The sequence below is a fragment of the Rhea pennata genome, chromosome Z (assembly GCF_028389875.1).
Source record: "Rhea pennata isolate bPtePen1 chromosome Z, bPtePen1.pri, whole genome shotgun sequence".
Classification (NCBI taxonomy): Eukaryota; Metazoa; Chordata; class Aves; order Rheiformes; family Rheidae; genus Rhea; species Rhea pennata.
The window spans coordinates 61,568,202-61,584,117 of NC_084702.1; the positions used below are offsets into that span (position 1 = coordinate 61,568,202).

At 36.7% G+C, this 15,916-nt stretch overlaps 1 protein-coding gene across 5 annotated transcripts in view; it reads left to right on the forward strand.

Annotated features, from left to right (window-relative positions):
• PDE4D (phosphodiesterase 4D) overlaps window positions 1–15,916 on the forward strand; it is a 391,310-nt gene that overhangs the window by 263,368 nt on the left and 112,026 nt on the right. For all 5 annotated transcript variants that reach the window (XM_062600694.1, XM_062600695.1, XM_062600697.1 and 2 more), the window contains exon 2: window positions 13,904–14,095. In XM_062600694.1, coding sequence (XP_062456678.1) covers window positions 13,904–14,095 — 192 coding nt within the window. The remainder of the gene's footprint in view (window positions 1–13,903; window positions 14,096–15,916) is intronic.

Below are 15,916 nucleotides of genomic sequence, written 5' to 3' on the forward strand. Positions count from 1 at the left end.
TATGCTTACTGCTTTTAAGTTGCAATCATATGTTCACGCTTTTGTTTACTAGTGAAAACTATTGCTGGTAATTTCAATACTTCATTCACACATTAAAGATGTCAGAAACAAGGAGTCACTATCTTTATTACCTTAACTTTTAATGCTAAAAGACAAATTTCATAGAATAAAAGTATGCATGCCTGCTTAATTTGCTATTATTTTTAATAATATGTCTGTGTCACGGATGGGCAGGTTCTGTCGGAGGAGAGCCATGGCTGGAGGGAGGAAAAAAGGATTATACAGGAAAGTCTGTACTGTCGAGGCTTAGTTTAGGCAGAATTACCAGATTCACAGGAAGAGAAGCTTGCCAGTGCGTTGGTCTGGTAGGGCTATGCAGCAGAGTGCCAAGCATAGATTTGGTCACTGCCAGGTTTTCTTCCTTTAGACTTCAGCAGTGTTTAATCTGTTGCAATAATTACTATTGTTTAACATTTGTTTTATTCTCTGATACCTTTTTTTCACTCTGAAATCAAAATCATACGATTTCACCTGAGAGGAGAGTTTATAGTGATTTCCTGAACCTTATGAAAGAGTGCAGATTGCACAGGAAAAAAAATGTATTAAAAAAAAATCCTGATGGACTTCTGGCCTGAAGCAAAAAATACTTTTTTTTTCTTTTCCTTAACTGTCATAAAACTTCTTATAGTAAAACCTTTGATGAGCTTTTTTTCCCCTTCTTTCCTTCTTTTCCAGTTGCTACTAAATGTTATAGAAATACCAGGTCTAATGTCTTCGCCTAGTCCATCTTTAATGATGGAAAGGTTTTAGAAAGTTAAAGTACTAAAACAGATAAATAAGCAAGTCTGTCTTTCCTTCTATTCCTCATACTTCTTCCACCATTTCCTACAAGAAAAAAATAAGTAAAATTTCTAAATTTCTCCTTTTCTCCCCCAAATCCACTTTTGCTAAGTTCTTGAAGAACAATATTTCCCATATTAGTACCACTACTACTGCTACTCCCAGTAATACTAATTTTAGGCCTTATTAAGCCTTTCTTTCTTTCTTTCTTTCTTTCTTTTTTTTTTTATGAGTGGATCTCTGAGCATATTACAAAGTATCTATTTTGCAGGAAGAGAAATGGAAGCATAGAAGGGGATAAAATGGTTCACTCAGGATGACTTATCCAATGAAAGAACTGGTTTTGTATCCTATTATCCCTCATTCCTGCAGAGGAAAAGAATGAAATGAAGAATTTCCTGATAGGGTATATAGTAAAATATTGTATTCCTTACTCAGCTGCCTAGAGGGCCCTGTGTCTGTCTAAGCTTTCTCAGCTACTATTTTCTTTTACCATACAAAACCAAAGACTCTGATAGGAATTTTGCTCCACAGCCATTGATATGCATGTTGGTTGATTGTGCAGGTATAAATTGTGTCAGTCGAGGAGAGCGTATAACATGTCCACATATGCAATGGGCTTGTCAGGGCTTCGGACATGCAGATTGAGTTTTGCTGAAAGAACTGCTGGAAAGCAACTTTACATTTGGCAAAATTATTGATATGACTGGGAACACTTCAGAGGATGGAATAATGAGATCTCAGTGAAAAAAAAAACTAGACAAAGCTGGTTCTAGAAACAATGACATTATACTTTCATTTTTCAGCTGTACCCATTGGTACTAAAAGCTGGCATTTCTCCTTTTCTGTCTGTTGGATTGCACATTTTGTAATGTTTCCAAAGTAATATAATCACCTCCGTGGCGCCAGCAATTATGGCATGTCCTGCCCCAATTTTAGTAATGACATCGGTATCAAGAAAATAAGACTTTTGGAATCAAGTTACCAAACACCTTTTTTTGCACAAAGTTAAATAAGGCATACACAATTTTTTCCTGAACACTGGAAAATACTTAATTTGAGAGATGCCTTCATGTCTTTGATTTGACTTTGTTTTTTCTATTTGTAAACCGATGTCAGTTTAATAATCATTTTATTCTAACTAACTATGTAGTTTAAGTGTTATGATTTGACCAGACTTTGTAAAGCTTTTAGTAGTGTAAGTACACAGTGCCTTGTGTTAGAGGAAGGTTGCAAAATCGGGTAAAGAATGAGGGAAGGCAGCAGTATTTTGCCTGATGCAGCATGGCAGCAGAGAAGCAGGTTGAGCAGGGCAGGCGGATGCTGAATCAACACAGCAGTAAGCAAGCAATCTGCTCTCCCGCAACGTTCGTTCTCTAGATTTGGCTTGAATTGACAAATAGCTGCATATTGCTGGGAAATGCCAGAATTGTCCTTGTGTGCGTTGATAGGTCTGTAAGTGCATATTTTTGTATGTGGCAATCTGAGTTGTAAATATTTGTAAAACACCGTGATACCACTTTGTGAGAGGAATGCTTGATTTGGTTTTGCAATATGCAGTGATTTTTAACAGCTTTGGCTTTCCAGACCACTCACATTTATTTAAAAAGGTTTTTTTAAGTTCCTGTTTCAGCCTACCCCATCAAATCTGTTCCTGAGTTTGTTTAATACTGGGAAAAAATGCCATTCAGTAACTGGTTCTTATTGGAGAATTGAATGTCCATTTATAGGATCACATTTAAAGGAACACCTTAGCACTGTTTTAAGTGAAGATTGTAAACTGATACTTTTGCTACTATATTCTTCAATAGAGAAAGAATCATTTCTTTGGTGAGATGTGCTTGGTTCTGTGTGGGCCATGAGAATACTGTAGCACCTAGAGTTTTGCTTTATCTTGTTTCAAATTAATTTAGGAATGGTTCTTGAAAACTTGTAGACTTCTATTGATTTAGGTATTTCAGCACATTAGAGTTGTTTACTATATGTAGTAACTTTACAGCTGATAATATGTTCTCTATTTTGTCAAAGCCCTATATTGATAGCTTTAGAGTTCCTGTTCGCAGAGTCATGTGCAGAATAGGGATCTTACTCTTAGTAAGAGAAACTGCATACAGTATAGGAACACAAAAAAATTCAATTTAAAAATGCTTATATTATGATGGTAGTTAATGAAATTATGAATGAGATGTTCTAAAGATCTTGAAATCAGTAAAACATGAGGTTAATCAAATGTGCATGATAAGCAAAATGGAACGTGCTCTTCTTTATATATATATATACATATATATATATATATATATATATACACTAACCATTAGAAAGCAAGTCTGCAACATTATATTTGAAATCTGAACTCTGTGATAGTCTACTAGTAATAGCTATTGATGGTTTTTCAGTATGCTGACAGAGAAAATAGGAGAAAAACAATGGGAAAGGCAAGAGTTTAGGTAAATAAGGTCTTTTATAAATGCACTATTTTACTGTAATAATTGATGAAAAAGCATCTCTCCAGCAGGTGTACAAACATATACATAATAGCCTCATATGCACATTATTGCAGTTGAAAAGGCACCACAGGAGAAGGAAGGAAATGCCAACACTGAGATTGACTTTGGAACCTTGACTTAGTCCTATTGTAGGTAAATATTAAGGCACAGACTTTAATAATATGATTCCATACTGTTTTTACTTTACCAAGTGCATGGAATGAATACAACTCAATTAATGAGATATTCAGTATTCTAATCTTTTCTTGCCGTTCTTTATGTAGTCTAATGCTTTATTTGCAACTTGCTATTCAGACCTATTGGGAAAGATATTATGAGTGTTTTCATTGACTTTTCTATGGTGTTCATCACTATAGTATCTTCTTGCATCTAAAACATAAATAACTTAATTTTCACAGCACTCCTATGGTACTATCTTTACTTAATAAAGAGAGAATTGAAACACAGAGATGAATATTTTCACAGTGAAATATTCCCTAGGTTGGGTATCCAAAATGAGATGCCTAAGACTTCATTTTTTGGACTACTTGTTGTATAATGATTCATATATTCAAAGCAAGGTTCCTATGAAAGGCTCAGCGAATGCTTACAGACTGGGAGGGTAGGTGAAGTATCACATATACATGCCCTGTTGTAACCCTTTTCTACTGACATTCACTTTTTACTCTGGAGGCAGGATCTGATGGTCCATCCAGTACAATTGCTCCTGTTTTGTAAATTCATTTGTATTTGAAAGGACCAATGCCCATACAGCTCAGGCAACAGCTTATCTGAGTAGATAACCTGAGAATAAGAAACACACATAAGTGACTATCCCAGGATCAGACGGGTGGTCTGCAGCTTGGGCAAAGATTATCTCCAGGTCTTGATGATAAAACTTCTAACCTTCTTGCAGTCCATTGCCTCTTTCAGCACCCACCTTCTGCAGTAAATGTGACAAGAATCCCACTGACAGAAATTTGTTCCACAGAGCCTTCTTTCCCCTGAGCAAGCCAGGAGTTTTACAATTGTTTTATAATATGTATATGTGATGTGACTGAGTTAAGATTGGCCTAAACTTAGAACTTCTTGAAATTTAGGAAGATATCCACAGAATCAGCAAAAAAAGTGTGTTGTAGACACTTGGCTACATTCTAGGTCTCTGCTATAAAGTATGAGTCACCAGAATATCTTACAAAACTGCTTCCAGCATTCTTTTTAAAGTGAATATAATGTACTTTTCTCTGCCTCTTTCTCATCAGCAGTTCATCCATTCCCCAAAAAAGATTTCAGAAGGAAGATTTTGGCACCATTGGCCAGAATTTGATACGGGCAAAAAGAATGGAAATGGAGTCTTACAATGTAGAGTATTAGCCAGTCTTCTTAAATAATGTTATCAGGTATTATAATAACATAATATAACAATAAAATAATATAATAAATATCAATGAAGAGAATCAAAAAAGATCTATTGTTGTAGCTTATAATTTGTTTTGGATTAATGACTGGAATTATCACTCTGGACATATTGCTTGTTTAATGAATGTGCTTCAGAGCCTTCCATCACTATTTAAAGATCTAAATAAAATACAGCATGAGCACATACACTCAAGATATTCCAGCTTCGGCGTCCTTCCAAGTCAGGCTTCTGACCTTTTTGTTTCCCTTTTAAGGCTGTTGCTTGTGTGTGGCAAAGCTACAGCTAGGATTTTGTGAGCCCAGACATGAAGATGTGGACCTTGATAAATTTAGTAGAAGTCTAGGGAAGTAGCAGAGAGTAATAACATAGAACATTTGGTAAAATAAAAAGTACAGAAAAACCCAATGTGTTCAGAATTGAATGTGTTAAGAATTGGAAAGGATTTCAGTGAAAGAATTTCAAAAAACATTGACTACAAAAATTGTAGAGCTCTGAAGCTCAAAGGCTTTTACCCTGTAGGTATTAAAATATAGATGCCATCATGTAAGTGATAATTACAGTACTGGTAAAATATATCCTATTTTCTGTGTGCAGATTTACTGTATGAATGGTTTGGATTACAGCCCTTCTTACCTCTGGTCCTTTCTGCTCGCAGCCTTTATCCATTATCTAGAAGAAAAACTTTTTAAGCAGAGGTTGGTTGAAGCTCAGTTGGAGAGAAGACAAAGATTATGAGCTGGGTGATGCTGAGGGATCACTTTTTGTCATGAAGTCTGCACGCTCAGGTTCTGTGGGACCTCCCTCTACACTCATTCTCCAATAATAAACTGAAAATAACTAGTAATACCTATTATTTTTTTTCTTCCCCTCCCCCCCCAAATCTGTATCTGGCCAGGACACTGTTTTCAGAATTCCCCTGCCACTGAACACAGGGTACATGTATCTGTATCTTCTGTGACCTCTCGAAGTGTTTATTCTCACAACGGTTATATATGAAGATTTTTTTAGAAGGTCCTGTTTTCCAGGCAGCTTCCAATTACATGGCAGTGTTAGCCCCGGGGAGCTGTTACACCTCTCTCCTGGGTTCTGTTTGCTTTCAGCAGTACTATGGGATATTGATTTATTGATACATCTGAGAAGCTGCTTCTTTCCCTGCATACTTGCTTCATCACACCACTAGTTGAGAAGGAACACACAAGCAATTTGGCCACTTCTGGTAATGAGATCTGACTGGATTCACTGAAACAGGAGGCTGAGTTCTGTCAGTGAATTGGATTTTCCTTTTCTGGCAGCAGTCTGCTTCTCAAGCATGATGTTATAATCATTTTTATAAGTAATTTTTTTTTCTGGAAGACTTTTATTTTTCATTATATTTAGGATTAGCCAATATGCTTGATGGATGGTTTGCATTTTTAATATATTGCAAGATAAGTATTTGAAATGCTTTGAGATCTGATTCAGGTGTATTTAAAATAAGGAAAAAATAGTATCAGCCTGAATTTCAGCAAATGTGTACTATATTCTTGTACTCAATACAAGCTTGTTTTATATCCCAGTGTTGAAAATACTGCTTAGAAAGTATTGGTACAAAAAAAGATGTGGAGATAGTTGAATCAACACTCACCCTTGCAAAGGAAAAGGAAATGTTGCTGTAGGTAGAGGAACTTAGGTAAAGCTGAAGAATTTAGGTAAGGGGATTTATTAAAAGATTTCGAAGGTAGTTTAATGTATACGGCCCAAAAAAAGATAACTTACTGAAAATAAGAGCATTCATAATATAAATGATATTTTATAATGATTTAAGTGAATGGTGACTCAGAGAATGTAAATTAAATAATGACAGCAATAAAGCGGAGAACCACAGATACCATTGAGGCAGCACTCCTACAAATATACTCAGGAGTTTACTAGATGACTAAGCAATAAGAGTCCACTGATGGCGCAGGCAGGGCCAGCTGTCTGAAGGTTGCTTTGGAGCTCCACTAGATTTGCTGTATATTCTTTCTCATGTTTGGATTGAGTGATCCTATTTTTCAGCTTTTTTTATTTTCAATTCTGAAAAAATTGTTCTTGTTCTTAAATACTTTCTGCGGACTTCCTCATTTAGACTTTGACATACCAGAGATTTTCCCAAAAGTCTTGTGGAAAAGAGTTAATATGTTGGTGGCCATATTTTATTATCTGAAAATGGGAGTACTAGTCCTAATAGGATTATTAGATCAGAAAAACCATACAAAGTGACTTAAAACTAGTAGAAGCATTGTCAGATTATGACATCTCTTGGAAATTATGTTGTATTTTGTTTCTCCCACATTTTTATTATGCTGCAATAAGATAAGTATTTAAACTGCAAAGAAATATCAAAGCAAGGAAGATATAATCCATGTAACAGTATCTGGAATCTGACATTCATCTCTGCAGATCATGTTACTAGGAAGATGTTAACTTGCAAGAGGCGAGTTCAGAGATAAAAATCATCAGGCAAGAACGAGAAATGAATGAAAAGAATCATGAAAAGAATCCTAGTATGGCTTGGCATAACAAGCAAGTTGATTTAATAGATGCAGCAAAGGCTTTAAAGGATTGATATACCAAAGATGCATGGATATTGAGGTAAAACTAAGAATAACGAGATGACATTATGAAAAGTACGCCTACGATTTAGTATGAGGAGACTTTTCAAAGCAAAATCCCCAAAGAGACAAAATAGTCATCATAGGAAGCTACTTCTTATAACAGAGCATGAAAAAGTTTCTGTAGAGATTAGCTAGATTTCCTAAGTCTCTTGCTAGGAAATGATGAGACAGAAGCTCAAATGCATAGCTGGAGTTCCTTTGATAGTATGTTTGAGTAGACTAATTCTCATAAATCTTTTTGCTTCATTGTATTTTTCGTCATACTCAGGGTGTCTCACTCTGCTTTCTGCGTTTTTAATATTAGTTTTAGGCTGCGTTACACTCCAAGTGTTTACTAAAACAGTTATGCCAAGAGAAAAAGCCAAGCTCTGATGCTAAAAGGAAGAAATTTCATGAAATGACACATTTTCTTCTTTTGCTTGCAGTCTTGTTACTGGAAAATCTATCCATACCGCTTCTAAAAATGGACTTAATCATAGGGCTTGCTTGGTGAATTACTTCACTGGAAACCCAAAGCCACAAGTAGATAGTTGGCTTGAATTCTCCTATATACAGTGGTAGGACAAAATTCAGATTTAGATCATAAGTTTATTTTAATATCATTTGGTTACAACTCACTGAGCGTATATGCAAGCAGCAAAGGTGGAAGTATTTTGTTAACTTTGCTAGAGAGGAATTAAAAATATCATTTAGATGGTATATAAAGATTTTTTTCTTCAAATGTGGAGAGATTATATGATATTTCTTCCAAAATGTCAATGTGTTTCCCTGTCATTTTTGTTGTTCATCTCCCTCAGCTCTTTGCTTTTTACTAGGCATGTGGGAGGAGATAGAAAGGAAAATCAAGAGAAAACTGGATGTGGTCACTCCTGCGTCACTGGGTAGGCACTGACAGAAAGGAAGTATTTTGAAAGGTCTTGGCCAGAGAATTAACATAAGAAATAAATTTCCGGCCTGCCATTCAATTATAGAAGCCCACTGATTTATTTTTACATTTTTTTTTCTGATACTGCACGTTAACCGATTTAATATCTACAGTCCGACAGGAGTCTATGGTAGGGGCTGATTGCTGACAACCTGTTTCTTTCTGATGAATAAAATTGTAAATTTGGACCTTTATTATTAGAGTAGTCATTGGGTAACTATTTCTGGCAACAAAGGAGACATCCGAGTCAGCTGCTGGCTCAATATAATGCTCAGTTTATTAAGAAGAAATCAAGAGGCCTGAGGGAAGTCATAAAGACATAATCAAAGTGCTTGTGCAGTCTTATTTAATTAATTTATTTAAAGTTTGTCTAAAATCTCACAAAAAAATAGTTATGTGGTATATTAGTGAGGTTTTGGACAGATTTGTAGCTGAATGCACTGAATTCAGTGAACGTAGTTAGTGTTTAAACACAGATGGAAACTAACTACCTTCAATGTGTAGGTACAGTAGCTGTGACCCCTCACAAAATATGAAAATAATCTATAACTAATGCAGAATACAGCCAACAAATCTATGAGCAAAACTGTAAACCCTCCCACTTTGCTTTGAGACCCGTGGATGTCCAGCGTACCCAAACAGCCGTACACACGAGGTGTGAGAGCGCGCCGTGCTCCCCGGCCCCCAGGGCGGGAGCCTTCCCTGGCCCAGCCTTGTGCCGACCGTCCTAGGAGCGGGCGCGCTGTGGCCTTTCCTGCCCGCCGGGCGCGGCGGCGGCCGGCCGGGGGACCTTGCTCGCTGCTGTTCTCAGCCCCCGAACACCGCGCAGGCAAGCGGGGCTCGGCCTGCCGTGGCCGCCCCCGGCGCCGGCAGGGTGAGCCTTAGCCACAGGCAGTCGAAGGAACGAATTAGGATCCTGCAGTTCAGGGGCCCGTCCGACCCCGTCGGTTCTGCAGTAGCCACAGGCCATCTCCTCCACTGCAGATGCCTACCTATGGGCTCCTGTCCTGGAACCCTTGCTATAAATAGTTTACCCTTTTTTTGGAGAGGTAAATAAAATTTTATTGCTGTGCTTTCTTGCTATAAATGGGGGCTGTCCAAAGGAAGTTACTACAGAATGGCACTTCTGTGAGTGAATTACAGCTGCCGTGCGATATGTACCCATTCTGTCTGATGGTGGGATTGCGTTTCCAGGTAAAAATACAGGACAGGACATCTAGAAAGTAAGGGAAAGTGAAATGGTTGTTGTGCAGAAAGGTGGCTGGAGAGATTGATTGCCACTAGGACAAGATTCTTGTGACAGGAAACAAAATTTCCTTCTCTAGATCTTGCTTGGTATTCTATAATGTTTACAAATGGTCTTAAAAGACGGAGTATCCCTAGAGGATCAATTAGTCTGACTTCTACCTATATCTGTCCCTTTAATGTCCAAGATCAGAGAGGTTGAGGTAGGGAGACATTTGTAAGGGATGCTATTATCAGGAGTGTAATGTGTGTCTTATAAGATCTAGTAAACCCCTGAATTCATTTTTGAATGAATTAATTCTTTTCCTATTTTACTGCTGTTAAATTCTCTACAACGCCCAAATAAAACTACACTAAAAAGAAGGTTAAGTTGCTAAGCTCTCAGTAATAAAGAAGATGAGCATTAAGATTTTCTATGCAGCCTCAATTATGAGCTCCTATGCACATTCATTATCATACCATTACTTCTTAGGTAACTATATGTGATATTTTGTACATATTTTGATCTACTTGCTTCTTTTTAGCAACCTGACAGAAATTAGAAGAGAACTACTTAATGACTCAAAAGGAAGTCCACAGAGGTTTTCTTTCATTGTGCAGAGAAGTTATGTGGTGTTACCAATGAAGCAGTGCTTCTAAGATGTAGGGTCCAGGAGAACTAGAACCTTTCCTGTCTTTGCCACAGGTTCCCTGTATCACCTTAAGCAAATCATTAATAATATTCCGAAAGATTGTTTGTGATATTATTGCCTCTTGTCCTGGTAGGAGCACAGGCAAGATCAGCTGTGAATATTTACAGGGAGCTTGGGAGAGTTCATCTTCTTTATCTGGGTGATAGCTAGTGGACAAGACATGGAAATACAATGAATGGCCAAAAAAGGAAATAAGACTGAACTTTCATCTCATATCCCATTTGTCATCACTGAACTCAGAACAAGGAAGGTTGTAAGGACTGACAGTAGGGAGTCATGTCATAAACCATTTTGTCAAAATGCACACACAGAAGGGGCTGGATTAGTCCTGGCCTGTCGTAACCTTAGCACCTCCGGAGTTGCAGCAAACTTCTCTGAACATAGACAATTGTGTGGTGCGTTCGGTGCCAGATGCTCCCGTCAAAAATAGTAACTTAGCTTTGCATATGTCATGCAAAGTGCCTGAAGGTAGTTGTAGAACTCCAGTGGAAAGTTCTCTCTCTAAATGATCACATTCTGCCTGTGAAAAGGTGGCAGAACAGTTCTTGTGCCTTCAGGAACAACTTCTATACTGCTCCTTTGTTTCAAAAGAGCACCCTCCACTGTAAGTGTGAGGACGTAGAGAACATACTAGGGAGAAAATAGCACGAAGATTTGCTATTTTCAGTTTGTCCGTGAACCTAGTCTTTTAGATTTACAGCATATTCCCCACTGCTGCTTAAAACTTAACAGGAGTGGGAAGATAAAAATGAAGCAACCACTACGCATTTTTTGCACTTTTTGCCCAGACAAAATGAAGAATCTGTCCCATTCTATAACTTAAAATTTAAAGTATTTCAGCATATATACAAACAATAGACAAACAACTTGGGTGAAAGTCTTCAATTCTTCATTCTGAATCTCTGTTCACTTGGTGCAGCATGCTTAGCAGCTCCAGTTCTTGCAGATGAACCTTGTGATTCAAGCCAAGCAGTGTAACAACACATTTTTCATTTAGTTTTACATAATCTTTTGTGTCTGAAAGTGTTGTTAGCAAATGTCTTCGTAACTAAGAGCTAAACAAAACACTTAACTGTTGTAGCATCTTACAGACTTTTTATATAAACGTGTATCTGGCAAACCAATGCTGTATTCACACTTCCTGCTTGACTGTAGCACTGAACATTTTTTTTCTTGATGTATATTTACATGAAAGACATTTTGATTGAACAGTATGAGCTAAATCCTAGCTGATACACCTGGATCCATTTCCTTACTTTTGACATCCATCTAGTGGACATAATATAGTATCACAGGATAAAATTCCTGTCAAAGCAGCTCAGTGCAGATCTTCTGCATACTTGTTATCTAGAAGAACAAGTCACAGGGTCTCACACAACTGAGAAATCTGCAATTTTATCCAATAAACTTATAAATTTTAAGCTTTTAAAAATGAAAATATTTTTGAATCTGACAATGAAATCATTCACTGAAAGGTGCTATAGGTCCTCACCAGGAGAAATAAAACTGGTAACAGAATATTCATATCTCCACAAAGGATAAGGGGAAAAAAAAAACCAAAAAAAACCCCTAAATCTGCAAACAAACTCACATGTTCGTTTAAGCCAATAAAATACTTCTTTTTTTCAGTTGACTGGTGAACAATCTGCTGTTAAGAAAATCTATGTAAAAGAATATTCCTTACTCAGCATTTCCTGCTGTGAGACTGACTTATAGTTCCCTTCATTTATTTCTCTACTACTCTAACTTTGGAGGTAGGCCTGTGTCTCATCTCACACTAGGGCTAGAAAGTTAGAGCTTTCAGACAGGCATATATATATTTTAAAAGATAGATAAAAGGATATATAATATATATATATATATTTAAGTATCATTACAGAAGTTAGTATTACTGCATACAGGAGTAAAATAATCATTTTCTATTTGACCTAAAATTATGTGAAAGATCTGTCCTCATTTGAAAAAAGACACACATGCTGTGTATTGTTTAGGAGCTTGTGTTATCTTACAGCTGCTTGAAGAAAACCCTTTTTATTTAGATACTTAAATAAGAGTGTTTTCATTTTTGAATACGATGACCTCATAAATGTTCCAAAAATTCATAGGTGTTGTGAGTTTTTTGTGCTCCTGATATACTCAGGAAATCCAACTAGAAGTTATTCATTACTAGTAAATAATAATAGTCACATTAAAAGTAATTGCAATGTGCTTATTAACATATGGCAATATAAGCTGTAAAGGATATTTTACTCTAATATTTATAATATCTAGCCTTTTCAATATTTTTGTGAGTGGATCACAAAAGACAGTTTTAGATTTGAAACAATCCTGAAAACGTTAAAGCTTTTATCACCATCCAATGGAAAGAGAATCTGAAATGCAGAGGTGCCTGAGCTGTCTGTGATCACCAGCAGACTAGTGGCAGAATGCTCATTAGCACAGATTAAGTTCAGTTAATTTGAGACACATAGTGTCTTGTAGTAGGAGGATATTTGAGAACCCAGAAGAAGTACTCAGGCATAATGAAAAGAAATCAAATTTGGGAAGAAGTGTATATTTTAGGATTTATTGAAGTGACCTGTTTTGAAAACCTCTCTTCAAGTTGATTTGTTGAATTCTTCCTTTTTTTCTAAGTAGTTTTTGGGGAAAATAATTATTTTGCTTTCCTAAATTCACACTGTTTGTGTACTGCAACTCATTAAATCTGGAAACTGAGCGACATGCTCCAAAAGGACTCCATATGGTACATACAGCAGCTATCAGGCTGCTAAGCAACACAGGTTGCCATGAGCACCTGTGTTCATCACATCGTCTCGGCGCTGTTCCCCCCGCGCTAGCTTCTGCCTGATTACGGAGTCCCATTCAAGGTCCCTGTTGTGCTTTCAAGAGCCCTTCGCGGAGCTGTCGGGGACTATGTGAAAGACCTTCCCCCCCTCTTTCCCTCTCCCTGCCCCAGCCCCTCCTGACAGCAGTGTTCCTTAGGGACGGTACAGTTGTTTATCTCTCTATCAAACGCAATAGGTAGAAGAGCTACAGAAGTTACTCTGCTGGCAGTAACTGCAGAAGTCATTTCTTTGTTCTTGCTATACAATAGCAGCTGTCTCTAGTGCATACAAATGTGCACAAACTCACAAATACACATTTACCATACTCCAGCATTTGATTCCTGATCATTGAGAAAAGACAAAGTTATGTTCTTAAAATGTTTACATCGTAATGAAATATTAGTGTTGGGAGTGGGAGGCAGGGTAATGAGGGTACCAGACCACGAGAGATGGGGCCTGAGGAAGAACACAATGAAACATCATGTTTCTTCAGGTTTAGAGCTCACAGACACCCTGCATTCAGAGAAGCATATAGCCCATATATTCCATATTGCTCATACTGGCTTCTTCCTTTCCCAAATTTCCTCATACTTGTTCTTTTTGGTTATCAGCAATTATACCATATATTTCTTGTACTCCTTGTTTTTGCCTTAGCAGTGAAATTGAGTGGCTTTTGATTTTCCCATGTTTAACTGAAGCAATTACCTGGTGCTAAATTTGTCAGAATAGTGTTCTTTACTTTAAAAATTCATATGTCAATAGCATACATCTTTTCATCTTTTTCTTTTCTTTTTTTTTTTTTTTTTTTTTTTTTTTTTTTTTTTTTTTTTGCAGTTTCGATGTAGACAATGGCACATCATCGGGACGAAGTCCCTTGGATCCCATGACAAGCCCTGGCTCAGGGCTAATTCTTCAGGCAAACTTTGTCCATAGTCAACGTAGGGAGTCTTTCCTTTACCGGTCAGACAGTGACTATGACCTTTCTCCAAAGTCCATGTCCAGGAACTCCTCCATTGCCAGTGACATGTAAGTACTTTAAAAAATAGTTTTAGCCCATGTTTTTTCCTGTGCTGTCATTGGGCTAACATTTTTCCAGCCACAAGAAATTTCTTTTAAGAATCAAAGACAATAATCACTCATGTTGCTCAAGTCATGGAAAATTGTTGTTTGTTAATTTGTTTAGTCAAGCTCATATTTGTTTCTGCAGTTTTCTGAAAGTAACCACGTTGCGAGGGTGTACTTGATGTGTTTATACACTGTATTAGCTTTGACAGAATAATCAAGACAATATCAACATGACAAAACACTGAAGAACTTTGATATCTTGGCTGTTAAGCTCTTTTCAATACAACCTATACAAACTCAGTTACTGCTCGTTAGTATTAAGATTCCATTTCTTTGCACTAGGAATTTTTACAAAGTTTTTACAACAATCAAAGTTAGTTTAGTATAAATCCTGCATAACTAGTTGCACGCTGAAGCATTTAAGAATTTACTCGTTTTCCCCAGTTTAGGCAGAGGAATTGTTTTCAGCTTAACCACATGTTAAATTAAATTATATGTTACTCACTCCTGAGAAAGAGTATGCTTTTCCCTAAAATATATATTGTTGATAATTCATCGAATTAAGGAGATGGAAAAGTCTGTAAGATACCCTCAATTCAATTTGTGTTGTAATAACAACTGTGGACAGCACAATAGCTGTTTGTTACAGTTTAGACATATTTGCCTCTTTGAAGTGATTGTGAGGCTCTCAGAGCAAAGATTTAACAGCTGGCAGAAAAATTCAAAAGAGGCAAAAAATGTTTCAAATAGCTTGTCAACTAAGTGGCAAAATTTTAACAAAAAGTTTTTGGAAAGTTTTTCTATCTCACTGCTGTTGACTATTTTTCTGTGATGTGTGTATTTTCTGCTAGTGATTCATACTTTGCAAGTGTATGTAGATTCTAAGTTGCATGAGTAGTGGCAGTCAGATGCAAATCTCTGTTTATTTGTAAAACTAAAAACATGTTAAATATTCTAGCTTCTAGTCACTTACAAGAAGTATAAGTGCAGAATAACTAAATATTTTTTTTGCTTATTCTATTCCAAATTTTATTGCCAAGTATGTGTTTATGGTTCAATTATAAACCACTAAAATAACTGACCAGGGTTGTGAAAGACCCCTAGTGACCATGCAAGTCAAAAGTATTAAAAATATGGTGATATTATAAATGCTGTTTTTTGAAGCAAAATACAACATCATCTTTAAAAAAGTCATTACGCAGGTCAAAGGAAAATATTTTTCATAATAATGAGTGAAAACTTGCAGACGTTATAACTGAGGATTCCTATTTTCAGCCTATGTATTGTTTGCAGAAATGTTGATTAGTCCATCTGTTAATAACTTTTTTCCTACTTAAGTGTCAAGATAAGCAACGTTAATGCCTTTGCGGAGATTTTGTGTAAGGTTCCTATATCAATTAAGCCCTGTGTTTTTAAGTACTTTAGTAAGCTTTATACCCAGTAGGAACAATTTTGATTGAGAAATAAGAAAGAGACCAATCCTCTTGCCCTGCAGTATAGAAAAATGCATTTCACTTGCAAATGGAGACCCTTAGTCTTCCTCTGACGTTCTACCTTTCTTTTAGGCATTCAGAAGTCAGGCTTTTAGTGTGACATCCGTGTCAGGATACCATTTGGAAAGACTTTCACATTCTGAGGGGCAATCCAGGTCCCTGCTCTGCTTACATGAGTCATTTCAATTAAAAATTCAATTAGTGCTCCATCCTTGAACTCATAATCCACTTCTGCATTTCCTTGAATTCTGGATAATATTTCAGCATATGGCAGTAAATTGGATAAACA